Source organism: Dermacentor silvarum, chromosome 1 (genome assembly GCF_013339745.2).
Source record: "Dermacentor silvarum isolate Dsil-2018 chromosome 1, BIME_Dsil_1.4, whole genome shotgun sequence".
Classification (NCBI taxonomy): Eukaryota; Metazoa; Arthropoda; class Arachnida; order Ixodida; family Ixodidae; genus Dermacentor; species Dermacentor silvarum.
The window spans coordinates 433369742-433395549 of NC_051154.1; the positions used below are offsets into that span (position 1 = coordinate 433369742).

General features: G+C 45.5%; 2 protein-coding genes across 3 annotated transcripts in view; both read left to right on the top strand.

Moving 5' to 3' along the window:
- The first annotated feature begins 3701 nt into the window (after nucleotides 1-3701).
- Nucleotides 3702-8133, top strand: LOC119437701 (uncharacterized). Its single transcript, XM_037704686.2, has 2 exons — nucleotides 3702-3906; nucleotides 7287-8133. The coding sequence occupies exon 2, from the start codon at nucleotides 7336-7338 to the stop codon at nucleotides 7828-7830; it is 495 nt and encodes a 164-aa protein (XP_037560614.1). The 5' UTR covers nucleotides 3702-3906; nucleotides 7287-7335; the 3' UTR covers nucleotides 7831-8133.
- A 3051-nt stretch (nucleotides 8134-11184) lies between these two features.
- The window catches only part of LOC119437702 (peptidyl-prolyl cis-trans isomerase-like 3), a 57048-nt gene continuing 42424 nt past the window's right edge, over nucleotides 11185-25808 (top strand). The window contains exons 1-4 of one of the 2 annotated variants that reach the window (XM_037704687.2): nucleotides 11185-11285; nucleotides 11405-11479; nucleotides 12855-12948; nucleotides 23639-23706. In XM_037704687.2, the coding sequence (XP_037560615.1) occupies nucleotides 11283-11285; nucleotides 11405-11479; nucleotides 12855-12948; nucleotides 23639-23706 (240 nt within the window). In that variant the 5' untranslated portion in view covers nucleotides 11185-11282. The remainder of the gene's footprint in view (nucleotides 11286-11404; nucleotides 11480-12854; nucleotides 12949-23638; nucleotides 23707-25808) is intronic. The other variant, XM_049660781.1, reaches the window with a different exon arrangement.

Consider the following 25808-nt stretch of genomic DNA (forward strand, 5'->3'; position numbering starts at 1 on the left):
GAATACAAAGTGATCACCCGCGTGTCACGAGCCTCAATGCAACGGCACATATGTGCACCAGGCCTCAACATTCGACCTGGATTCATGCACTACAGAGGTAGTGCATGGCCAGGCTCCGTGGCATACATTGCATTTGCAGACCTTTTCCGAGTTCTTTACTGCTGTCGCTGCAATACAACCAAAAGCATTGCGTATCTGGAACATGCTACTCAGTCGACAGGGTACCAGCACAAGTCTCACCAACTTCCGCACAGGAAGTACAGGCTATTCTGGAGAGGACAGCCCCCGGTGGGCATGAAGGCCTACCATGGGTGCTATTTTCTAGGATTGATGGGCTTCGTGCAAGGCCATGTGTCATTTCTAAACATGTGCAAAACCAGTAAAGGGCATGATTTACACACATTTATGGGCATCTTTTTTATGGGCACACACATTTTTATGCATCTCGCACAGCTTACTACAGCGCTGTAGTAAGCTGTGCGAGATGTTTGAGCAAAGAATCAACGCCTCATCAGACGCTAAGCACATACACCGGTGAACCTGGAAAGGCTACATGTTCGGTCAGGACCCGCGGTCCGCTTCATATTTTGTTGTTTTCTTATCATTCGTCCCGCGCGAGTCTCCAATCCAGGCGATAACGGCAGCGCCGTGTCATCCAAGCCAGTGACGATGATGGGAAAAAAATGGAAATTAAATGGATCGTAATTATCACGACTTTTAAGTGCACTTTGCCTGCGAAGAATGCACCGCTGCACTCAGACATTCATTGTGGTGAAGCTAGCTTTCAGTGTACGCCGTTGCATTGGACACTTTGTCGTTACGTGCCTTTAGTTCCAGGGAAAACCTTGGACCGGTTACGCGCTTCAAAAGAGAGCTTCAGCGGTGTGAAATAATGGGTGGCAGTGCCAGACCAGTGTCGGTGGGATTTCATAAATGGTCATTGTAGAACTGCTGCGCCACGGATCACGTAGCGAAGCCCGAAAGAAAACAGCTGCATGGTCACGTTGTCCATACACAAATTTGTTCAGTACAGAAACATATGGTGATGTAAGTTCCTTTTTGAAACAAGGGTAAGATAGCTAGCTGTCAACTGAACATTTCCGCGTGGCTCACGGCGGAGTGTGATGGCACCAGTGAACATAAACGTGTAGAACTGCAGAAAGTTGAGCTAGTTGGTAAGGATTCATCGTGAAAGAAGGTAGGGAGTTTTTCCAGCACACGTGGTTCTCCTCGAACGCCAAGGAAATGTCTAGAAATTGTATGGCGCTACTTCGACACAATTCTTCTGTAAACTTTAACCCCCCTCCATTTACTTTAAATTGTTCGCTCGCTGAGGTAATCTATCAACTACAAAATATCTGGCAATCGTTCGCGTAACGAAATACCTTAATAACACGATCAGCTTTATACCACGATCATCGAAGGCGTCCTCTAAGTATTTTTCAATTTTGCTAAGGTATAGACAACCAAACGAGTGTAAATACACGGAAAGAATTTCCAGAAAAGCCCCTGTTGAAACACCGCATTTTTCTAAGAAAACCGATTCCTGCACTTGTTCATTAATACAGCCTTTAACACAATTTACCAACCCGTCATGCAGCAAAGAGTGATACAGGTCTTCAATATCCATAAAGCAGCACAACTGTCGAGATGCTCCTCTGTCGAAACCTAAGCTAGCGCCTGCGAGTTACGCATGCGAAAAGGGTCTAAAAAACTCGGTGAAGTTAGGCACTTCTGCTGGTAACTAGCTACAGCGAATTGCCCGTTTTGTGTCTGCTTTCTTTTCCGTCACAATGCGCCCTTCAGTTGATAGTCGGCGTGTGTGTTGTCTGGTTCTCTTGTGTCCATGTCTGCACGCCTTACCTTCGTTCGCAATAAACGTATAACGCCGAATTTGCTTTTGCACGGAGAACCGCTAGCTGCGTGCCGCTAACTCGTGACAGTCGCTGCGTTTTCTCGCCGAGAGTACGATAAAAATCATATTTAGCAAGATCAGAGAGAGGCCAGCCGAAGACCATATACAGTGAGACCTCTGCATTTATTATGTGGTTCACATTCAAAACACAATGGGGAAAGTAACGCGAGATTGAAGCGCGCGCAGATTTGAAGTACGCGTGCTATACTACAAGATAAAAGAATTGGTGTTTGAAGAGCGGGGGGAGGGGGGGGGGGGGGGGCAAGGTTGGCGAAGTGATGAACGACAGAACTTTACTGGAAGAGAGGGAGCGAAAAAAAAAAAAGAGATACGTTTATTTAAAAAATAACACGCAACCCCTGTCGTGCTTTCGGCGAGGTGCGCCCGTTACAGTACAGGGCAGTATTAGAACTGGAGAGCATAGAGTTAGTACACTGACTCTAGAGGAAAAGCTGGGCGAAAAAAGTGGCAACCGCAAGGGCGCCGCCATGTTGTTACCTCTGTTTTTATAATGCTAAAAATAATTAAAATAAAATGCCAAAACAAGCATTTACTCGTAGCACGGTACGTATGGACAATATATGTGTGTGTTTTCAATTTCTCGTGCTAGTAATGTCGGCCTCTTGGAATAATCGAACTCAAGGACAAGAAATATGCTACCTACAGGCGTTTTTTTTTTTTTCTTTAATTTCGTAAAACTTAAAATGATCACCCCGTATAAAGGGACACTAAAGGAGAAGGTTGAGCTGTGGTGCCTTTCTACAATATCAAAAGAGCCACTGTTCCCGCAAGAGGAGCCAAAAAAGACATAAAACAAAACAAAAAGCGGGTGCCAGACGCCGCGCCTTTCTGTCTAAACTGGCTCTCCGTGAAGTCATGGATTCTGACGGTATCTGCTTTGGGCCTAGTTAATTGTTTATTATCTGTAAAGATGGATTACATTGTATACATGTTAAAGGGTCCAAAGACCCAACTTAGCTCGTTTCCAGATATTTTACTGTGTCTCGACCGCCCAAATATGAGAAAATACGTCACATCTGACTATCGGCGTTGGGGTTTCGGCGCAAAATTAAAAAAAAGAATTATAATAATAATGGCTGTTCGGTCTTTATTATTTATCATTTAGTAATCAACCTCTTTTGACAAAATCATCAAAAAATGATTTTTGTTACCCTTCTAAACTGATTTCGTTTTTTTTTTTTTCCTTTAGTGTTCTTTTAATGTTTAAAGCGGTGGTCGTAACGTTGCCGAGCTTCGGCGTAGCGAATGCACAGCTGTGTCGAACAACATATTGTTACGGCGCCAATTAAGTGAATAGGAGGGGGGCATGGATTATAAAACGAAGAAACGACGAGAATGGCTCCTGTGTTGGCGTGGAACAATACAACCTTGCCAATATTAAGTAATGACCGAGCTACTCGTTCCCGGCTTCCTCGTTTCAATATATTACGTAAGAGCCTTCAATGTGGTTTAATCATCATACGCATTTTTTTCCCCCGGATATCAGGGTGTCATAAGATTGCGGCATCAAGTTTCTTTAGCCTTTTCTTAGGAGGAGTCTCTCGCAGTGTATTAAATTTATCTGCTGCAGAAAGGAACGCAAGATGGTAGTAATTTCTACTTTCAGCCACAGTTTTGAGGTCGCTTTTGGTGGCCGAGCTCATATCTGACTCGGCGAAGCCAGAAGTTGTAGCTCACCGTGCCGCGTGGCAGCGCGCCACGAAGGCCAAACATCTGTTGGAGAAGTTGAGCGCGCGTCGGGCGCCGCGTGCGCGTGCCAGGGGTGGCTAGAAGACGAAGAAGCCGAGCAGCCGGGCTCGGTCCCGCGGGCTCACGCGTAGCTCGCGCATTCCATTGGCACCAGGCATCGGCTCATAAGGCGGGTCGGAGGTTTGACGTCGCTGGTCGGCGCCAGTCCACACCGCGGCCAAGCACCATCGGCCAGCCGGCGCTGCCCCGCCGCTGCCCCGCCACCGCCGACGTAGCCAGAGGTAAGCGCAACGCCGTGCGTCGCTCGGTGTCCACCCTAATCATGCTGGGGCGTTCGAACGCCGCCATGTTAGGCTTTCTGACCGCTTCTTTTTTTTCCCCGGCATGCCGCCGAACACACGGCACGGCGAAACTGGCTGCCGTGAAAGAGGCGTACTGAAAGAGGGAGCGACCGTTGACCACGCGCAAGGTTTTCTTTTCCTTATTTTCAGAAATACGCCGCCCACTCGGCGTGTCCCGAACGCCGACTCCGAAACGTGTGGTTGGGGGCCACCCATTGTCTCGAAGCTAGGGGGTTACGGACGACAGTTCTCCCTCGCTCCCCGGTGTTTCGGATCTACACGTTTCGGAGTCGGGCTTCGAGATACACCGCTACAATTTCGCGATTTTTTTTTTTTTTTTTCCCCCGTGGAACGTCGTACTGCTCGCGCACGGGGCTCGTGCGCCAGCGCGCTCGAGTTCTTTCTTCTTCCTTTACGAATGCACGCGGAGCACGCGGTACGAGTTGCACGCGGTACTTAGTATCCCGAAGCCAGACTCTGAAACGTGTCAATTGGGTCGCCATTTGCCCCGGATTAGCGGCCCAACCACACGTCTCGCTCCCCAGTACAGCGCCCCAGTGTTTCGGATCTGCACGTTTCAGGCTTCAAGATACGCCGCCGTTTGCGCCGTGTATTCGCTAAGAAAAATTCTCCGACGAATATGATACTCCCTATAATGCGAAATTTGAGCCCAGCTCTGTTTTCATTTTGCGATATATTGGGCTCCTGGAGCGGACAATCTGTCTCGTGCGGCACGTTCCAAACGGAGCGAAGTGTGGCGCGACTGACTCGCTAATCGGCAGATCGCGAGAGGCAACGCGTGGGTGAAGCGCGATTCACAGCAGCCGACAGACCTCCGCTCGTGCAGCGCTTTGTTTCCATATACGGTATCGGTGGCGTCATCGGTGAACAGACGACGCACGCTACTCTGGCGCCATCTCGTAGCCATCGTCGCCGCAGCGCCAGTCTTGCGCGGCACTACGCTTTCCCTCTCACGCTTTCGCCATACCCATCTCCTCCGCTTTCGGCCTCATTGTTCCGCTGCGCCTTCCTCCTCGCATTCCCTTCGCTGTCGTTGTCTTTCATCCCCCGCTGCGCTCGGTTGCGAGGGACGCCGACGTTCGCCGCAGAACCGGGTGCCTATATCGGCTGCACTCTAAAACGGCCGAATTGCCATCTGACAGGGGCTGCAGGCTCGATATGCAAGCTGCAGTTGGTCGAACGCGAGCATTCCGCGGAACGTCGTACTGCTAGCGTAGGAGGCTCGTGCGCGAACGCGCCCAAGGCACTCGAGTTCTTTATCTTCCTTTACCAATGCATGCGGAGCATGCGGTAGAGGTGCACGCGGTAACGCGGCATACACGTGCGCTGGCATATACGGGATCTCAGCTTCGGAGGATTTATGCAACACTTTCCGAGGGATTGTATATATAGCTTGCCGAAAACGTGCGGCTTCAATCAACGCGGAAGGCGTATATAGTATCGTTGTCTGATATGTAGCTTCGGCGCCATGATTGTCGAATCATCGTCGACACGCGCGCTGGACCTGCACGGGGCTCCAGACAGTCGCCACAATATAGTATACCGCGCCGTGGTGGTGCGGCAGTCATGGCGTTGCAGCTATACATGTTAGACGATAGCTGCTCCCAAGGAAACGGCGAAAACACGGACAAACGGAGCTCGCGAAGCGCATTGTTAATGGTTATCGCGTTTTCAATGCTTGAGTACAATTTAACAATCAAGGGCGAAAATAGGTCCTCCCGTGAAAGACGTAAAAAATGTTCACAGCATATGAAATATTTTACCCAATAATTTTGCGAGAGTGAGCGTTTACGTTCACGCTCTAATTGTCGTTCGGTTAATTTCTATTCAGGGGATAAATTACATAATAGGGCAGCTATCAGACTTGTTTCAAAAAAAAATTACTTGGAATTATTGTGTTCGAGATAGAACCTCTTATGATAGGGGGTGTGCGGTGCCTACTTTTGCTGCGCAATTAAGCACGCGACGTAAAACAAATGTTACGGATTACGAGCTAGAAAAATACCGTGCAAAGTTATCTATTTGAATGAGATATACGCAAGGTAACGCATTTTTTTAATGATTGATAAGTATACGTTTCAAAGCAAAAAAAAAAAATGTTTGATTCCGACGCAGGTTACGTTGGTCTCTATCCTTTTACGTTTGATACCGGGCGCGCCGCCGCACGAAAACTTAGCGGAAATGTGTAATGCCATGTGTCCCAGCTAACGTTAGCCAAGCTGTTCAACGAAAAAAAAATAATTATTTAAAAAGCACGGGGCAAATGCAATTATAAAAGCTTTGGCGTTCGGTCGTCATGACAACCGAATACCGTAGGTTTTAAAATCTTATCTTGCATCTTGTTTTTTAAACCTTTCTTTTTTCTAGTTTCGCTGAACAGCTTGGATAACGTTAGAAGATAACGTTATATAGGATAACCCTATAAAGTGTGCTTTTTAAATCAGATGTTTTTGAAGAAATGAAAGCAACGAACGTGGCGTTTTTTGCGGACGACTTCCTATGTAGGAGGAGGTGGACATACTTTACCGCTAATAACGCGAGTTTCAGCCTACTAATTAACAAAAATTCATGAATTACCTTTTTTTATTAGTGCCCTAGGGGCGGTTTTCTAAATTGAAAATTTGGAGGCAGTGACATTTTAATGCGCACCCATCTTTTTAAAATCTTTAAAACCGCACCTAATTGGAGATATTCATGAAATTCAAAGCGCAATCGAGGCAATACAAAAATCTGTATTGTCTAAAAAAAAAAAAAAAAAACCTTGTATATGAGGCGCCTAGCCCTGCGCTGCGTTCCTAAGCGGAAACTAATAGTTGACCGACAGCGCTCAAGAAAATGTCCACAGGAACGATGGCGATTATCGTGCGACAGATTTGTACTCCGGGAGGCGTAGAACACTCCACATCCTGAAAGGCTAAAATCGGGTTGTAATCACGTCCCCTTCCGCATGCGCGATGGCCGTGGCTTTAAGCAGGATCTGCAGAGCCAAACTCTTTTGACTCAGCTGTTTAATGAGGTGTCAAAGCGTGTGACTTCGGCGTCTCTGCTTCGCTGGACTTGGCGATCAGTGCCCCCGGAAGGTCGTAGTATACCGGAGGGGTGCCAGTCGGTCGACAGGTCCTTGGGCGGTGGATCGAAGGGCATCGCGGATTTCTGCATCGTATACAGACAGGACAAAAACGCATCACGACTAAGAAGGCCCACTTTTTTTGTCCTGTCTGTAAATTTAGGCTGCCCGAATTGCTACAGTAATCGTCTGAACCTAAGAGGCGCATAACGAGTCGCTTCACTTTCCGCAGGGCATTCACGGTGCGCCTCTCGTGGCCACTGTCGAGGCGCGTGGGCAGGATGTCTCGCTGCAGCTCGTCGTCCACCACGGTGGAGATAGTGGAGGGCGGGTCGTGCCCGGCGCGCTCCCCGTCGCCGAGCGTGTGCATCGTGAGCGGTGCCGAGCCGCGCCCTCCGTCGCCGACCGTGTGTATCGTGAGCGAGACGCGGAGGCCGCCCTCGCCCAGCGTGTGCATCGTGCGAGACGAGCCCCGGTCGGACAGCTTCTGCGTCGTGAGCAGCAAGCGCTCCGCGTCTCCCACCACCGTCTACGTGGTGAGCGAGGGCGAGCAGCAGCAGCCGCGGAGGCCCGCCCGGTCGCCGAACGTGTGCATCGTCACGACGTGCCCGCCGCCGCCGCCTCGGACGTCCGACGTGTGCATCGTGACGGAGGGGAGGCCGCCCTCGCCCAGCGTGTGCATCGTCACGGAGACGTGTAGGCCACCGTCCCCCGCACGGGTGGAGGTCATCGAGACACCCAAGCGGTCGTCGTCGACCATCATCATCCAGGAGTAGGCGCCGCGGCCTGCATCCCCGCCGGTCTCGCCATCGCCGGTGGGTCGTCTCCGGATCGCGACTCGCCGCGGGGCGCACTGGCCGGCGAGTGAAACCTACGGGTGGTCGCGCAGTTCCAGACATCATGCCACCGCATCCTGTCCAGATATGGAAAGTGGGCGCCTACCTCGTTGGCACAGGGCGCCCATGGCGCGCGCATCTGGACGGGGCACACGCATCTGGGCGGGGCACGACGAAGGAACCGAGGCGGCGGCTCACAAAATTTTCGTAGCCACCGCGAAATAAAGGTGTGGCGTAATGAGTCTGGTGTGCTTTTACTTAATAGTTGAATTCATTGAGGCGCGCACATTCCGTAAAAATCAAGAAAAAAAAAAACACACAATGTTACGTTCGTTTACCAACGCTAAATGAAAAACGAGGTGTTTAGTGTTTCGCAGTACATGTTGACCTCGCGTGGAGATCGAACCCGCATGTGCAATGCATGCTCGAGCTGGTGGAAAACTAAACACTTACGTGATTGGTTTGTATTGGTGGGGCATATAATCGTATTTTCTAAGCTTAATTGCCTGCACCACCTTCTAATACCTCGGCTGCAAAAGTACGATCGGAAACTGGACGCCGTAAGCGCCAACAAATCGATTCCACAGTATCGTTATATGTTAACAACAAACTCTCTCGCTGTACTGCCTTGAATGAGTTCCTATGGCTCGATCATTAGGAATTTTGCAGACGGGTTCGGTTACACAGAGCAGGATAACAGATCATTGGGACAAAGTCGTTGTACAGTAAACTTTTTAATAGTGCAGTTTTCTGCACTATTAGTGCAGTGTACTGCACTAGTAGTGCAGTACATTTCTGGAGAAACAGAATTACTAAAGCTCTTTGCGATAATATTGGCGCCTTAGGCGTTCTGGAGCACTAATCTATAACTTTAGCTTGACTTAATATTTGCCTTTAGTGTCCGTTAAACAAGCATATAACATTTCGAGCGCTCCTATAGGCGCACGAGCTCCTTCGTTGTAAAAACTTGCAGCGGCAATGTTGGAAGCAATGTGAACATTTAACAACATATTTATTCTCTAGGTAGAAGCTGCCCATATACCAGTAGAAATAAAGCTTAGTGTGCTAAATTCCTCTTTAATGCGCTTTGCCCTCGATTGTCAGCATACGCAGAAGTTAAGCGAAAATATTAATAATAAAAAGCGGAGCATGCCCGTACGAACAATAGTATAACAAGCTGTCAGTCAATTGAAAAAAAAAAAAAGATAAGTGAAAAGTGAGCAAGAACTTAAAAGAACCCTCATATGGTGGGCGACAATAGCCTAGCAGGAACAAATTGAGGCTTAGGAAGGGGGGAGGGAGCTCTACCCCCCCCCCCCTCACCCCGGAAAACTTCGAAGGCGGCTCGAGCCCCCGAGCGCGCCCGTAGTCGGCGCCTATATATGTCCCGTATGAAGAATAATGCAAAATATAAACACAGGCTAAGCGCTTTCTGCTCTAAATGACCAAGGAACTTTATTTTAGATTGAATTTAATTCTGGGGTTTTACGTGCCAAAACCACGATTTGATTATGAGGCACGCCGTAGTGGGGGACTCCGGATTATTTATTTTAGATGTTGCATTTCCAGATAACATTTAAACGTTTGGAGGACGCTTAAGCTTCGCCTTCAATAGTGGAACGTAACATTCAAAGATATCCCTGACTGCTTCCCGGCAACTGCAGCTTATGTAACCGCAATGTTTACCGGGAAACGCTGGCGGCGAACGCTATGCACGAAGGCGAGCTTACTGCTAGAAACGCGGCCTCTTGCGTGGGCCGATCCCGGAGGTTGTGCACGGCCGCGCCAAAAAATTACATAATTTTCAGATTTCTGTTACTCTTTAGCACTTTTAATATTTCAGTCTGAGAAGATTATCACAAAATGCATGCGCTGTCGGTGTTTTGTTTCACGACATTTGTTTATGGGCTGTCATTCTCAAAATTGCGAGGAATATAACTTTGTCGAGAATGTAAGACAATTTGTATGAGCATCTTTGGTGATAGAATGGCACTGTGGCAATATAATCCGCATATACTGCATATATCATATAGCCAGGCGTGGCATATGCATATATCTAAACATATACGGGACGAATTACAACAAATGATTGAGGACCTTAACCGAGAAAGTGTAAGAGTGGGGTTGAAGATTAATATGCAGAAGACAAAGATAATGTTAAATAGCCTAGCTGGCAAGGGAACAAGAATTCAGGATAGCCAGTCTGTAACGGAGTACGTTTATCTAGGTCAATTACTCGCAGGCGACCCTGATCATGAGAAGGAAATTTACAGAAGAATAAAATTGGATTGAGTGCAAACGGCAGGCATTGCCAAATCCTGACTGGGAGGTACGCTAAAAAAAAAGTGTACAATCATTGCATTCTACCGGTGCTAACATATGGGGCAGAAACTTGGAGGTTAACAAAGAAGCTCGAGAACAAGTTAAGGACAAAGATCGATGGAACGAAAAATGCTTGGCCTAACGTTAAGAGACAGGAAGAGAGCGGTGGGGATCAGAGAACAAACTTGGATAGCCGATGTTCTAATTTGGTCATTAAGAGACAAAAATGGAGCTGGGCAGGCCATGTAATGCGTAGGATGGATAACCGGTGGACCAATAAAATTACAGAATGGGTAAATTTATACAGTTACATTTTTATGGCTGTAGTGTTGCATGAAAACTACACTTTCTACACAGCGGTTTCGATGAGTGTAGGCAGCAGACGACAAACAAGCAGGCTGGCGATGCAAACGCGTGGCGCCATTTTGTCTGCGACTGTCGGTTGATATAGCAACGATCGTGAATATTCGCTGCAAGGACAGTAACGAAGTGCTGCCGTTACGGGTGGAAGGTGAGCTAATCTTCCAAGAAGATAAAATTATCTTACTCGCGGATGGTGCGGGCCGGTTCAAACTCCGCGCTGTTTTATACGCATTGACATGTCTTCGTGCACTGCGCATTCGCGATGTATTTAGCTGCAGTTTATCTAGATTTGTTGATGAAAGGAAACTCGTGCATTGCCGTTTACTTTCAGGCAAGGTCATATACGCAGCCAGTAAGTGCGAAGTCAGGCGAAGTGCGGAGTCAGGCGCATTTCGTCTGCCGATGCAGAAGACGACGCGCTGTCTGCTCTGATTGGCAACAGACCAGCGATCAAAGTGCAGGACATGAGTGTAGTGTCTCTGCCCGGCACTACACTCGTCTACACGAGCCTGAACGAAGTGTAGGTAAAACCAATGCATTGGCAAAACAAAAAAATAGCCCTAACAAGTGTGCATTGAACATGGATTTCCTTCCTCCATGACATTGCAGTTGGCCGACCGTAGACCGCCGTAGACGTACGACGCGCGTTTTCCAAGCAGCAACCATGGGCAATATGGCGCTGCGCATAGAATCAACGCGCGGTTGGAATGGTGCGTAATTTGATCGCATCAAAGCGAGACTCTGTACATCTTTGTATTGAAATGTGCATGTAGTTGTTCATTAATATATGCCATAACATTTAATGTAGCTAAAATGTTTTGCATTTCAGTCGGTTACACTGCACACGGACCTAGGTGACATAAAGATCGAGCTGTTCTGTGAAACATGTCCGAAGGCAGCCGAGGTATGTTTTTTTCAAGTCGGCACGCACTCCATGGTGCTTTATTGTCATGCGCAAAGGGACGTCGGCATTTCAACTTTTATAGCAGTTAAAGAAGAGCAGGCTGCATCGTTGGAGTAGTCGAGGTGCGCCGGATACTGAAATGCCCTACGTTAGACTGGGACCAAATATTTGTTTACATTTACAGCAGGCAAGGTTTTGACTAGTGTTGTAGAAGTCGCGGGGCGCTTTTTTCTTCGCGACGATAGATTGGATTTTTTTACAAGTACTGCTCCAGGAGGGCATATGTCACATGCAAACAGTTTATCTAGATTTGTTGATGAAAGGAAACTCGTGCATTGCCGTTTGCTTTCAGGCAAGGTCATATACGCAGCCAGTAAGTGCGAAGTCAGGCGAAGTGCGGAGTCAGGCGCATTTCGTCTGCCGATGCAGAAGACGACGCGCTGTCTGCTGTCTGGCCTCAGGAGTGCACCTCAGATTATAATGTCTAAAGGTATACGTCGGACGTACTACATACCTGCTTTGCTTCCGTTTCGCTAGCTGCGCGGCTCCCGCCTAGCGATTTTTGCACATGTTTTTGCAGAAGGACGTTTATTTAAATCAAAGGGGACCATTAAAAAATCTTTCCGAAAGTCACGGACAGCAGCACATGAAAAGCCTGGCACGAGCGAAGATACTGCTCCAGGAGAGCAGGCCCGGTCCCTACTACGGCCCCTACTGGTCCCCCGGGAAAATCAGTGATGCCCCTACTGGTCCCGAAAATCAGTGATGTTAATTTGAGGGTAGAGCGTCGTAAGGCGCGAGAAAGGTACAATCCGGCATGACTGACTCAGCACGAGCGCCGCAGGAGCGAGTAAGTCAGCCCGACGTACACCCAGCAACTGAAAAAAGCGCCCGGCGACTTCTGCAACACCAGTCAGAACCTTTCTTACACCGCGTAATCATTGTCTTGAATTTTTTTCTTCATTTGTCGAATTAACATACTTCTGTAAGAAGCTCTGTGACAAGGCCAGTGTGATTAAAGTATAAACCGATTTGTATGCGTTGAGGATGCACACTTTGGTTGGTTAAAAAAAGAAAAGTATTTCAATAAGATGCGAAAAGAAAAAAAAAAACCTTAGGGGCAGACTTCACTGAGAATACGTTGATGAGTCATCAAAACCTGAGCAATGCCTGAGCGAGCAGTAAAATGCTTTCTTTGTACCTCTTGACGGGAAGTCATATTAAACAAAACCAGCTGTAGGAAGTGTCGAGTGTTTTCGGCATTCCGGCTAAAGGTGTCTGCTATATTTTTGTTTATATTTATTCTGGCTGTCCACTTTTCTGAAAAATGTGAGGTTGAGGATGTGCCCTCTCAGTACATCATTGTCTATTGCAGAATTTCTTGGCACTTTGTGCTTCCGACTACTACAACGGTTGCCTCTTCCACCGCAACATCAAGGGCTTTATGGTGCAGACAGGTGACCCTACAGGTAACTTAAGTATAAAATACTCTGTCATTCAGGCAGTTTAAAGTCTTCGTCACAGTGAACGCTCTTTTCTCAGGGCCCTTGCATTCACACAAAGTGGAATGTTCTTTTGTATGTGTTGTATTTTTACTTAAGCTGTGTGCACCAAGGGCTTGGTGTGACACTGGGCCCGTTCTCAGCTGTCTTCTAGTTTTACTGATGAATCAGTGCAAGAAGAGTCTTGCAAGTACCCTTGAACCTAGGAAGAATCCGGCATTGAGGGACTCGATTTTTAGTAGCAACCATAAGAAGTTATCAGATGATAAAGCCAAAGAAAGTGTGTGGGTAATATGGCTGCTACTGAAAATCAAGCTGCCCTGTTCCCTTGATCCTTCTTACTCATTGCATTGCGTGGGCCTCCACTTTGGCAGTTTTGATGTCTGAATTCATGCACTATGTGACACCTGTGGTTGAAAACATGAGTTTACTACTATAATTACTAGAGGGAACTGGGATGCTGCGGTTGTTTAGCTACCGTAGGAATGATGGCTATTACATGGATATGTCCGGTCTTCGTGCTTGTGACTTCACATGTACTAGCCTAAATTTTGAAGCAATCCTATATTTCTAAACGCAGAAAGCAAGAAGGCTCTGCACATGCATAATCACTGCGAGTTATTGCATGCATAACGCAATATTTTGTTGAAAATTGTAAATTTTCTCAATTGCAAAGCCGTTTGAAGCCACTAGGGCAAAGTTTAGGCAAATCCATGTACTAACCACCATTCCGATGCTGACTGAGCTGCCATGCTTGCAGTTGCCATAGGCACTAGGGCCATAGATTTCCCTCTAGTAATTTTTGTAAGAAAGTGTATGGTTGAAACGATGTTCCACATGCACTGCCATGGTTGCGAGTGGTGCTCGCTTACACTTCCAGGGCTAGGTTTAGCACACAACACAAATACCCCAAAAAGATGGGGGTGGAGGACCGTCGCCACCATAACTCAATTGGTAGAGCATCATAGTAATCATGCTGAAGTTGTAGGTATGGCGCCCACTGGTGACGTATTGTCTTAATTTTCAATTTTCTTTATTAAAAATATCAGTGGCATTGCCAGTTTAGCCCTCATTCACAAAAAATCCTTCATTTCAATTAAAAAAAACATTACTTACCCCATGCTTTCTTTTGTTTCAATATTTGTAGGATTCCTATGGTTGTGGAGGCCTGTGCGATCGAAAATATCTTTCAGCGAATGCTGGTGCCTTACATTTTTTTTATTATGTCGTGAATCTAGCAGTGCGAAGAAAAATAAAGTGATTTATTGTGAAAATAGCTTGGTTGGAACAGAGTCTCTCTGTAGTGTTAAAAGGAATGATAATTTGTAACCATTCCTTTTAGCAATATGTAGTAGCAACTATACCAACACATACCCGCCGTGGTGGCTCAGTTAGCTAAGGCGTTGCGCTGCTGAGCATGAGGTTGCGGGATCTAATCCCGGCCGCGGCGGCCGCGTTTCGATGGAGGCGAAATGTAAAAACGCCCGTGTGCTTGCGTTGTAGTGCACGTAAAGAACCCCAGGTGGTCAGAAGCAATCTGGAGGCCTCCACTGCAGCAGGCCTCATAATCAGAACTGGTTTTGGCACCAGTGTCCTTCTGACGCGTTACTCACAGAGCACCTCAGGGCAATGTCGAGTGCTGAAGCACTGCTCCTGTTATTTTGACCTATCCAAGCAACTGTCATCAAATTAACGTTGTGCGCCTTCTTTCTTAAAAGTCTGAAAATTAACTTTTGAAATTTTGGACAGATATTTATAAAAAATGGTAGGTTTGTGTATCATCTTATTTTAAGTACATATTGTAAATTTCATCAATGCAGATCAAATAGAAAAGAAGTTATGGCTGTCACAGGGACCAATATGGCATGTCACCTTAGGAAAACTATCATTTCAAAAATAATGAAGGCGCCTCTGTTTTTTTAGATACCTTCTAGGGGGGGGGGGGGGAGCTATAGTGCAGGATAAAGCCAGTCGCTTGTTTTTATTACATTTCTGTAACAATATCATCACTTTGAGGCTGAGTTCAATATTTTTTCATTGTCAGATATTAATTTTTATTTATTTCTTTATTATTATCCTCAGGGCCAAAGGCATTAAAGAAGGGAATGGGTTACAGCAAATGAAAACAAAAAAATAATAAGACCAGTTAGAACATTCAAGTACAAAGGCTTCTGATTATAAAGTTTTAGCTAGGGTTTACATCGTCATAAGAAATTGGTAGCAAACTAAGATAGTAAAGTGGTAAATACAAAATGCACTTAGGTACAAACATTGTTGGGACTCGCGTTGATGTCCGGTTCCATCCTACCGCGATCCGCCAGTTGTTGGGGCGCCGGTTACTACAACCTCGACCGGCATCACTTCTAGGTAGCGTAGCGCTGCCGGCAGGCTGTAGGCGTCCGGTAGATCATGGCGACCAGGCAGGGCGAGACGATTTTAAGTGCGAAACTTGCACGGTTTATTTCATGTTGAAGGATTGCAAAGAAGAGAATAGAATGAATCTAAATATATGGCGGGGCCGCTTAAATGGGCCCTCTAACAATGAGGCGGGGTTTCGCTCCAGTCACGTGACAGGCAAGTCCAGTTGGGGGGGTGCGGCAGCATCTCCCTCTCGCCTAGGTGACGTTTCCCTGGCTTGTCCCCGCTGGTGGCAACCCGAAGTTCCCGAAGAACGTCATTCGCGGAAGGCGGACAGCTCCCCTAGGCGACGTTTCCCGGGCTTGCCTCCGCTGGCGGCAACCCGAGGCTCCTGAAGACGTTATTCGTGGAAGGCGGGCCTATTCGCCTCCCGCGCACATGCACACAAAAGGATCTGCAACTCGGGCGTCCCAGTCCCCGCACCTGTACACAAAGGGATCAGACTACTGCGTTCCAGATGCTCCGGAAGAACGTTTCGTAGAAGGCGGGCTTAATCTCCTCCCCGCACCTGCACACAACGGGATCAGCAACTACTGCGTCCCGCCCACGACAACCAAGCCGATGGGGAGACCTCTGGTTAATCCTTTTAAACGGGCTGTCGTACGTCAACCGTAACAACATATAAAAAGAAAAATGCTTCGATTACACAATGTTAGCTAAAGCCGCTCGAAACCGTTGGTTACCGTGAATGGATACGACTTCAGCAGGAAGGTGGTTCCATTCCGTGGATGACCAAAGAAAAAATGACTGGAAAAAAGTTTTAGTGTGACATGATTCGAGACCAATGTTATAACGATGGTCGATTTGAGGCTATACGTATTGTGGCTGAAAAATGAGATCATTGCGGAGTGTTGTATGATGGTATAGCTTGTGAAAAAGTACTAAATGTGCAATTTTGCGAAGAGAAGAAAGTGGACTAAGTGAAAAGTTGGTTTTCATGGCAGACACACTTGCAGTTCTATTGTAAATACGTAAGATGAAACGAACTTAATTATTTTGAACGCGTTCTAATGAATTAATTAGTTTGTCAGTGGCAGGATCTCAAACAGCGCATGCGTATTCTAGTTTTGGACGTGTAAGGGTAGTATAAAGAAGCATTTTTAGGGATGAAGGGCCAGTTGAAAAGTTATGGCGCCGGTAGCCAAGGCATGCGTTATGCATTGCTAATTATGTAGTCGGTATGAACATTCCAAGATAAGTTAGCAGAGATATGCACACCTAGGTATATGTAAGAGTTTACCATTTAAAAGGGAACATTATTTAGGTAATATGTATGCATGCTGTTAGATATTCGTGATACACGCATGACTTTACATTTGCCAAAGTTTAGTTCCATTAGCCAATTTTTCCACCAATTAGCTACAGTATTTAGATCAGACTGAAGGTGGTTAGGATCTTCTGCATTAGTTATTTCATAACTAATGAGGGTTCTCTGCATTAGATATGTCAGGTATGTAACAATTCTTTGTGTTAATAAAAATAAGGGATATATAAAGTACCTCATCTTGCTCCTGACTCAATTTGAGCCCAGAAACTACTTTGAAAGCAGGTTGTGGTGAAGCACTTTGGAAATGATAGTTTTCCTAAAGGTTTTTTTTTTTCATCCATAAAGTGCAAACTGAGAAAAATTAGCTCGAAGATTTCAGAACACACTATTTTATTTTAAGACCAAAAGTAATTAATCAAAGTGCCCTGCTCCATAGGTTTTACCCTCCTCTTCAATTTGAACCTGCTCTGCGGCAATTGCTTCAAGTCGTCTTCGCTATTTTTCAGCTTTAGAGCAGTCCAGCGCCCTTGTGTCCGCTCGTAGACAAAGGTGCTGCAGCCAGAATTATGCCTTTCAGTTTCTTTTATTTAGTTTTTACTTTGCAGTCGACTGTACTCTTGATGGAAGGTTTCCCATGATTAAAACCTGCGACAAACTAACTTTCTAACGTGGGTGTTCACTCCGAGGGTTCATGGGCACTCTAGTAGACAGTAAGTGCGCACCACCATCACGAGAAGAGAATTCATTTCCTTCTTTTCTGCAGCGCAGATTGCAAGCAAACTTGGTGATGAGCTTCTTTATACGTCTAGGAATCCAAAATGAACAAAATTAGAAAATGCGTTTTTCTGGTGATAATCACGATTTTAGCCCCGCATCCCCCCGTAACAGCACTGTCAAGTCTGCATTCTATATTAGCTACTTTAATATTTGTCACCCTACAAAAATGAAACCCTGTTATTATTTGTTATTCCGAGGTATGGGAAGAGGTTATAGGGAAGGCCCCTATTTTCTGAGGAGGTTGGTGATGGGCTCTTTCAGTTCCTCCACGAAAAAAGAGCGGTAGGAGGGGCCATAAATAGCCATTTGCTCCAAGAGAAAGCATTGAAGCTCGCGTCAGAATTGCTTCTGACGCCAGCTTCAATGCTATCTCTTCTAGTGAAGCTTCTCTTCTAGGTACTAATGAAGTTGTGAAACTTCAACTTCACTAGTACCTGTTGTAGTGCAAGAAGTGGTTTAACATTTCACTCTGCGCGGCTACGAGTGACAGCCAAAAGCTTCATGCCAAGGTGACAGCCAAGATCATGCCAAGGTGTTATCAGCTTTTCAAAGGAGTATAAGACGCCTCTAGCACGACTACTGTGACCATTCCATCACAAACATAGATCAAACAATGGTGCGCATGGATGAATCGCCAACAAGAGCCAACCACATCACTGGAGAAGTGAGCGTCCAGATCACCAAACCTGGATGCTCTTACCGTGGGTTTACAGTTGCGTTTGAAGGTGTATAAAGAAACTTCCACAACATTTGGCTACAATAAATATATATTTTTTCAACTTTTCTTGATTTTATGCTGAAAGTTAGCTGACTCTCTTTTTTTCACCTGATTGGCTCCAGATTTTAGGTGGGCTATCCTCGGGATATTACGGTAGTTATTTCTCAAAAACTACCACACTGCGAAATGCATGAAGTGAGTCATCTATGACTGTGTTACTTGCGTAGCTTTTGCAGCATTGCCTGCATATTATGAAATACACCATAACAAGTGATCGACTGGGGTCGAACAGGGAATATTGCTGGAGGTAGCGTTTAGACAAGGGGACTTGTCTTGAACCCCCTGTCAAAACGCTGGATCCGGTGACATTCCTTGTTCGTCCACAGTTGATCTCTTCAAACATTTATCTTCAAGCAAACTTGTATCTATGTAGTGTAAGAAGTAGTAAAAATCAGCCTTGGATGGTCCTGATACCATCCAGTTGATGTTGATGCCACGAAAGGCAGTTGCCTGGCCATCCGCCCCGGTGATACCACTGTTGAGGTACATGCCAACCACAGCTTGTGGAGTGACTGAGCTCCAGAAGCTCTCACAACTGTGCCCCCCCCCCCTCAAAAAAAAAAAAAAATGAATTCCTTGTTTTAAGCAATTCCATTCACACAAGAATTCCACTTCTCTGGCCCTCAGCAGTGTAGGGCTGGATAACTCTACCAATCACAACTGGTTTTACGAGCACACAACTGTTGCGAACCAGTAGTTCGCACAAATCAGCCTGAAAGGATTCTTTTGGCTGCCCCTATTGGTTCCTTTCGCTCTTTCCTGTTTTCCTCTGGCCACTCTTTACATTGTGGCTTCACTTCAAAGCAAACACAAACAAACCAAAATAAACAAACCAGCAAAAATAAACAGCAGCAATAAAGTACACAAACAAAAGCCAGGAAAAGCTTTTCCCCTCAATTTTTGGAATCTGCTCGTTACCGGCCAATGCACTCCAGCAAACTGCACACAGGAGAATGTGCCATGTAATTGCTTGAAAACAGGGCGGTGGCCTACTCTATGTGACGAAGACTGCCTGAGGAATGTGGCTCCCATCTGCCCATTAGCTTCACAAGGAGTGCTGCTGGCGCGCACATTTTTATTCATTGTCCAGCTCCCCCAACAACGTGGGGGTGACAACAGTAATGACCGGCAAGTGAAGTGTGTCGCGTTCGTCGGTTCGAAACACCTTGCACATGGGGTAAACGACCATCGGCTCGGTGTTGTCTGCTATTGTCTCGAAACAACCTATCTTGCTAGCCTATAGTGTGCGCACTTCTGGAGCCGGAACACACACGAAAACTTTTCTGCAATGTATCCCTATGCATCTCATGCAACTAAATAAAAGGCACACGTTAAGGTCGTTGAACTTAACACATCCCAAGTAGTACTAAAACGGTGGGTTGATTTGTTTTGTAACAAGTCATTTTCTTTTTGCTATTGCTGCTAGTGTTTCACAGTGTGTGTGATGAATTACTTGAATGTGCCAGTGTTGCTTGCAACTACATACGTTGAGTTAGTCCAAGTGACTCTGAAAGAAGTTATTTTAATCAAGCTTTGTAGATGCACTTATAATGTCTGGCAGCTCTGGTTATTTTTTTTTTTTTTTGTGGATTGTAATAGTGCAAAAGGCATAACTTTTTGGATATGTACATGGTGGATTTTGGGAAGTAATTCTGCTCTCTCCTCTTGGCTTCTAACTACTGAATAAGAGGTCTTGCAGACGTCAGTGTTGCCAGCCAACACAATGTTTATTTTACTACAGCAACCTGACCATTGTTGCTTACAAATAAAATCAGTTAAACATGAGCAGTGTGAAGAAGTGTCTAAACATGTGATTCAATAATAATAGTGCCTTCACTGTATCCACGGCCAATGCCCAGATTACAGTGCAAATTTCGAGGAGTTAATCTTCATCAACTGAATTTCAACTTGCCGCTTCCATCAATTTTAGCTTCAGCCAATGAAGAAAAAGAAATTGCCGCATGTCTCATAGATAGAAGATGGTTTCATCCTTTGTTGGCTGCAAGATGCTCGTGTAGCGGAAGGATTGGAGTATAAGTTAACGTTTCGAGGTTACTGTCAGTTTGCAAATTCACTTTGGAGCATCCTGGAAACACTGTCTCTCTCTGTTGCATGCTCTGCCCTCCCGGCAAGATCCAATGGGCACATTGCCACATGGCAGACCAATGAAGCTAGGCTTATGCACTGTATGGCCTTCAATACCAGTGCTCGCCAATAAGAGGACTCTTCTCTGTTGCTTCTTGTTAGACAGCGTTGGGGCTATAACCACTGTGTAGCTTGGGAATGTGTGTGCAATCTCAGAGGCCTCATCATGCTTGACCTCTGACTGACGGCTTCATGATACAGATCTAGACAGGCAGTCACAACAGGCAGCAGAATGGGGTCATGTGCGGTGTGGCACTTTACTCCTTGAAGCACAGCGGCTACCAGAGTTAACCATTCTTTCTTTTATCTGTCCTGTGGTAGTTGCCCCACCTAGTTATCAACCTGCACCATTTCTCGGTCTTACTGTTCTTGATTCCAGACAGCAGTCGCCATCTAGCTCTGTCCTGACACCTGTGTTAATGCTTTCTGCTAGTTTGACAGCGGCCTTGCAGCCTGTCAGGCACCTGATTATCAAGGTTGTTTTGAAGATTCTTAAATACAAGCAGGATCACTAGGAGCATAATAAGTGGGCATAAGTTCCAAGGTTGCTGCCTGTTTGAGAAAACATAATGACCGTTTTGTAATGTGCCACAGGGACCTCAGCAACCCATTCCAGCATTGTGGCTACGCTTACTGAGCACCTCAACTCTTCATAGTTGCTATCAAATAATATTATCCTCTTCATCGAACAGTTCTTTGTCTCTCGCACCATTTTGTCCAATAATATTAAATTTTCTTACAAGAAAAATAAAAAAATAAAAGACTGCTTGAAAGGGTTAAGCAGCTGATGCTAATTTAGAAGTGTTGGGAGGATTAGTGGCAAACAATGGATGAGCCTTTCTTGTTTCCATGAGACATGCTGCAGTTTCTCTTTCCCAATTGGCCGAAGTGACCCATAGCTTTCGTTGAGCTGTACCGAGCTCGTGAGATGGAGTACAGAAGTCACACTGTAGCTCATGGGAACTTGGATGTGTGGTTATTGCATTCACTGTTAGCAAAGTTAACTTCCTCTGTTCTATGGGAATCCACCAGGTGGACATAGCTTCCCTAGCAACCTTGTGCTACCCTCAGGTGGATCACAATGTTTCCATTTCATTCCTTAGTTTATTTCAGCCTTTAATCCTTTCTGAAATCGATAGTTTCGACAATAATTCGTCTGGTCAGAAGGAGGCATAATGAAAGGAAAATGGAAAATGCCGACCAAGGCTTCCGTATGGAAGCCGAAACGTCTTGAAGTTTTTTAAACCTTTTCTTTTTTTGGTCGGCGTTATCTCTGTTTTCCTTTCATTTTAACCCTTTCTCGAGGTAATTTTTCGTGAGCTGCTCGGGGGTATATTTTGGTGGTCTTTTTCCATAAGACATGTTTGCGAATGTTCTGCAAAAATATAAGGTTTTCATATATGGAAGTACTCTGGTGGGAAGTATTTTTCCTGCTGCCCAGTAAGTGTGCACTGAAGAAAAAAAAAGTTTGTCATATTACTTCAGAAACTACAGAACAATTAGAATGCCTCTCTGTGGCTCAGAAAGTAAGAAAAACAAAAATCTTAAAAGCCATTCACTTTCTGTCACTCTTCCTGAAGCAAGGGTCTGCACCAAGTGGCACAGCGCTGCTCTGGCAAATGTACCACGTCCACTTCTCTCCTACACTCATGCTGCAAGGCCCTGGAATATGCTCATAACAAAACATCCTCGCAGAAAATTCCAAATAAGTGATGTGCTTTTCCATTGCTAAGAAAATTGTTTCAGAGCTTTTACACACCTTCTGAAGCCGCATTTCACGTGAAATGATCAAGCAGACAGCATCGCTGAAATGGGCTCAAAGTGTGGGAAGTGCTGTAGATAAATATTTTGCGGCAACAGAGCATACCAATGCTATAATTTTCTTTTTCAAAGTTTCCTTACGATTACGACACAGTCCTGCAGGTGGAAATAATGCTTCCCACGTCCTTGTTACGCACATATAGCAGGTGTGAAGCATACTTCCCATCGGTTGACAGCAGGGTGAAGGGTGTTGTTTCTAGTGACAAAGGCTACATGAGAGCGGCTGCTTAGAGGAGCCGGGATGCCGACACAGACTAGTCTGAAAACTATATGCACTTACTCACGGGCAATCAGTTTCACGAGGTCCTACTCCTGTTTCGGCACAAGGTAGGCCTGCTCACATTTATGGGATGACTGGAATATGCTGTGTGGCAAGCCATGCTAAGTGAAAGGTTCAGTAATTGTCACATTTTGTACAATTTGATGTGCGCACAAACACGATCAGCCAAGCCTGTGGTTAACCTTTCTTTCTTTCTTTGACTCGATGCTGTAGCTCAGTAATGGTGTTGCGTGGCTGAGCACAGCGTCGCGGGTTTGATCCCGGCGGGTTTGATCATGGGGGCAAAATGCAAGAACACTCGTTTACCATGCGTTAAGGGCAATTTACAGGACCCCAGGTGGTCAAAAATTGATCCGGACTCCTTCCCCATTACAGCGTGCTTTAGAATCGGGTCAAGGTTTTGGCATGTGATACCCTATAATTGAAATAAATTTATTTCTTTGAAGCATGAGCTGTGAGTAACTTTATTTCATCGAAATAATTTAGTGTCGGAGCATTCTGACTGATATGAGCTTGCCCTTTCCTTCTTTAATGTGAGAAGCTTCCATGTGTTCATGTGCTACTTTGGTTGACATCTTTAGCTAGGACCTTTGCACCAGAAAACTTCCAGAATGCTTAAAAGAAAGGATTAAACGACAGCTGCACAGCACCACATGTTTGCAGTGTGTGTGAATAGAAAAGAATTACATTAATATGACGTTCACTCACATTTTGATAAGCAACTGGGCAGCGGTGCATATGTGTGCTCTTCCTTCATTTGTTGCAACTCTGGTGTGTCGTAAAAATACTAAGCGAACTGCACCAACCCTCCCAGTGAAGATTTGTTTTCAACTAAGTTTCTTGAGTTTCATTTGTTCCTAGTGCGAGTTTTCAAAACCACCTGTGTGTGTAAACTTTTAATGAGTTACTTGTGGCTTTCAGCCAGGGCAAATTTGTGTAGTGGCTTCATTGGCTATCTGGTACAGTTGACTTTTCTACCTCAATGAGGTAATGGAATCGCTTCAAATTAAGTGAAACTTTGAGGAGGAAAGTTTTAAGACTGTAGACGCCTTTTGGTACTTTGGAATGTGGCTGAATTAAGATGTTGAATTAAGAGAAATTGACTGTAGTAGAAGACATGGTGGTGGTGGTTGATGGCTGACATTGTCCAACCTTTCTTTTTTCTTTTCAGGTACAGGAAAAGGAGGCGAAAGTATCTGGGGTACCAAGTTTCCTGATGAGATTCGGGATGAGCTGAAGGTATGGGCAGGATTCTGAATTGCCTAATGTGTGTGGAAAAGTTATCTGGGTCGGCAGTGGACAAGAAAAGCAGGACTGTAAAGTTGGTGTCAAAAGTTGAAGGACCATGGGATCCAAAAAAATTTTGAATTTCCAAGCATTTTGCAACCGCAGCCAGTAAAATGGTACAACACTACGTTGTTTGCATATCGGTACTAGTACAGGCAGAAAATCTGAATACTAAGCTGCAGAGATATTCAGCGCTTTCTGAGATCTCGTGGTCCGTAAATATCTAATGCCAGCGGCTCTTACTCCTGCATTTTTTATTAAAACATTTTTTTAAAACTTGCGTGATTCCTTCAGCACTGAACATCATAACATTAAGGAAGGTCACAGCATGCTCGATAAAGAAATGCAGGCAATGATCTCATACACATGATCTCATACACATACAATGATCTCAGCACATGATCTCATACACATAAAAAGCATGAAGTCACATACAGAGGTTAAAAACCAAATGATAGGGATATTATGTTGCAGCCAAAAGGAAAATCTTTGATTGGGAAATTGTAATGCCTGTATTCTGCAGTGAAGGGTTCTACTCAACCCACCATCCTCACTCAGTGGTCATGGTGTTCTGCTACTTCACCTGATCTCGCAGGTTCGATTCTCGACCTTGGCAACCTCATTTTGATGGGGTGGAATACGAAAATGCTTGTGTACCGAGCATTTGGTACTGATGACTGAATGCAGGTTGGTCCAAATAACCCAGAGCCCTCCATTACTGCATCTCTCAAATTGCACCTGTGATGTCTTGTGATGTTCAACTTCATTGCTCAGCGCCACATAGTTAGACCCTGGAAAAAGATTTCTAAACAACCATGATCTACACTTGAGCTCCATAGCTGAATTGGCATTATTCTTTAGTTTTTTTCTTTCCCTCAAGGAACAACTCCCTTGAAAAAGAAAGTTGTCCATTGTTTGCTTAGCGCTCTTCTTCAGGAAGGATGCACACAAACTAGTATTTTGAAGAAGGGGAATGTTAAAAGCGTGTGGGACGGTGCTAGGCAAGACATACAAGCACAGTGCTAGCCACTGCCGCGCCTCTTGTGTCTTTTATAAATCTGTCCTGCATGTGTTTGGTGCTTTCATTCTTCAAGGTGCAACCAGCCCAGCTGTCTGTCTCATGACCTGTGTTGGTACAGCTGCAGTGGAAAAAGATTAGCACAAGTGGCCGATGACTGGAGCAACGAAATTGCGGTATGCGGCGCTCTTGTTCCCGTGCACTGTGCTGTCTAAAGTGCCACATGATTCATGTTTCAAAGATGGGATGCTTGGCACTCACGTTTTCGGCGTGCTAGGGAACAACATCGTCGCGTGCTGCACTTTATCTGATTGGGTGGTCGGTCACTTGCGCTAATCGTTTTCCGCTGCAGTTGTACATTAGGCAAGAGTGTCTTTCTAGAACACTGCAGGTGCAGCTTGCTGTAGTGGTACATTGTGGTCAAGTGTGGAAGGCAACACATGATCATGTGTTTCTAACCCTGGGGGCACACCTGTGCATAGGTACGTGGGAAAGCAACTGTGTCAGTGCACCCGGCAGGTACTCAGAGGGGAACCAGTGCACACTGGCCTAGTATCTTCTGCTGCAAAGCCGAAAACTTCCAGGCTTGCTAAAGAGGGTTGTTCACACATTCCTCGCGCTTGTGTTTCCTTTACAGTGCACTGTACTGTACATAAAGAAATGACTCTTTCACAAGAATGGCTTACAGATTTGGACTCGTAGCAGTGTTTAACTTAAAGAGAAACTAAAGATTAACACTTGACACACAGCTAGACTGGTAGATTAAACCTTTGGAACTCTGTTGGTGTTTTTAGGAAGGAAAATTTGTCATACACCTGCTTGTAGCTGAACGCTCCAAAGGAAAACCTATGTGGTTCCACGAAAAACAAGCTTTGTAGTTGATGCAAAATTTCTCCTTGTCCATGAGAGAAAATGAATAAATTGTTTTCCTTTCATGAGAAACTCTAGAATGCTTCTTGTAGGACTAGTTGATGCATTAATCTGGCAATCCTGTTTGTTCTATAACACAAGATAACTGCCAAAAAGTGAAAAGATA

Coding starts and splice junctions, on each gene's coding strand:
- LOC119437701 (XM_037704686.2), top strand. CDS start 7,336: ATGTCTCGCTGCAGCTCGTCGTCCACCACGGTGGAGATAGTGGAGGGC.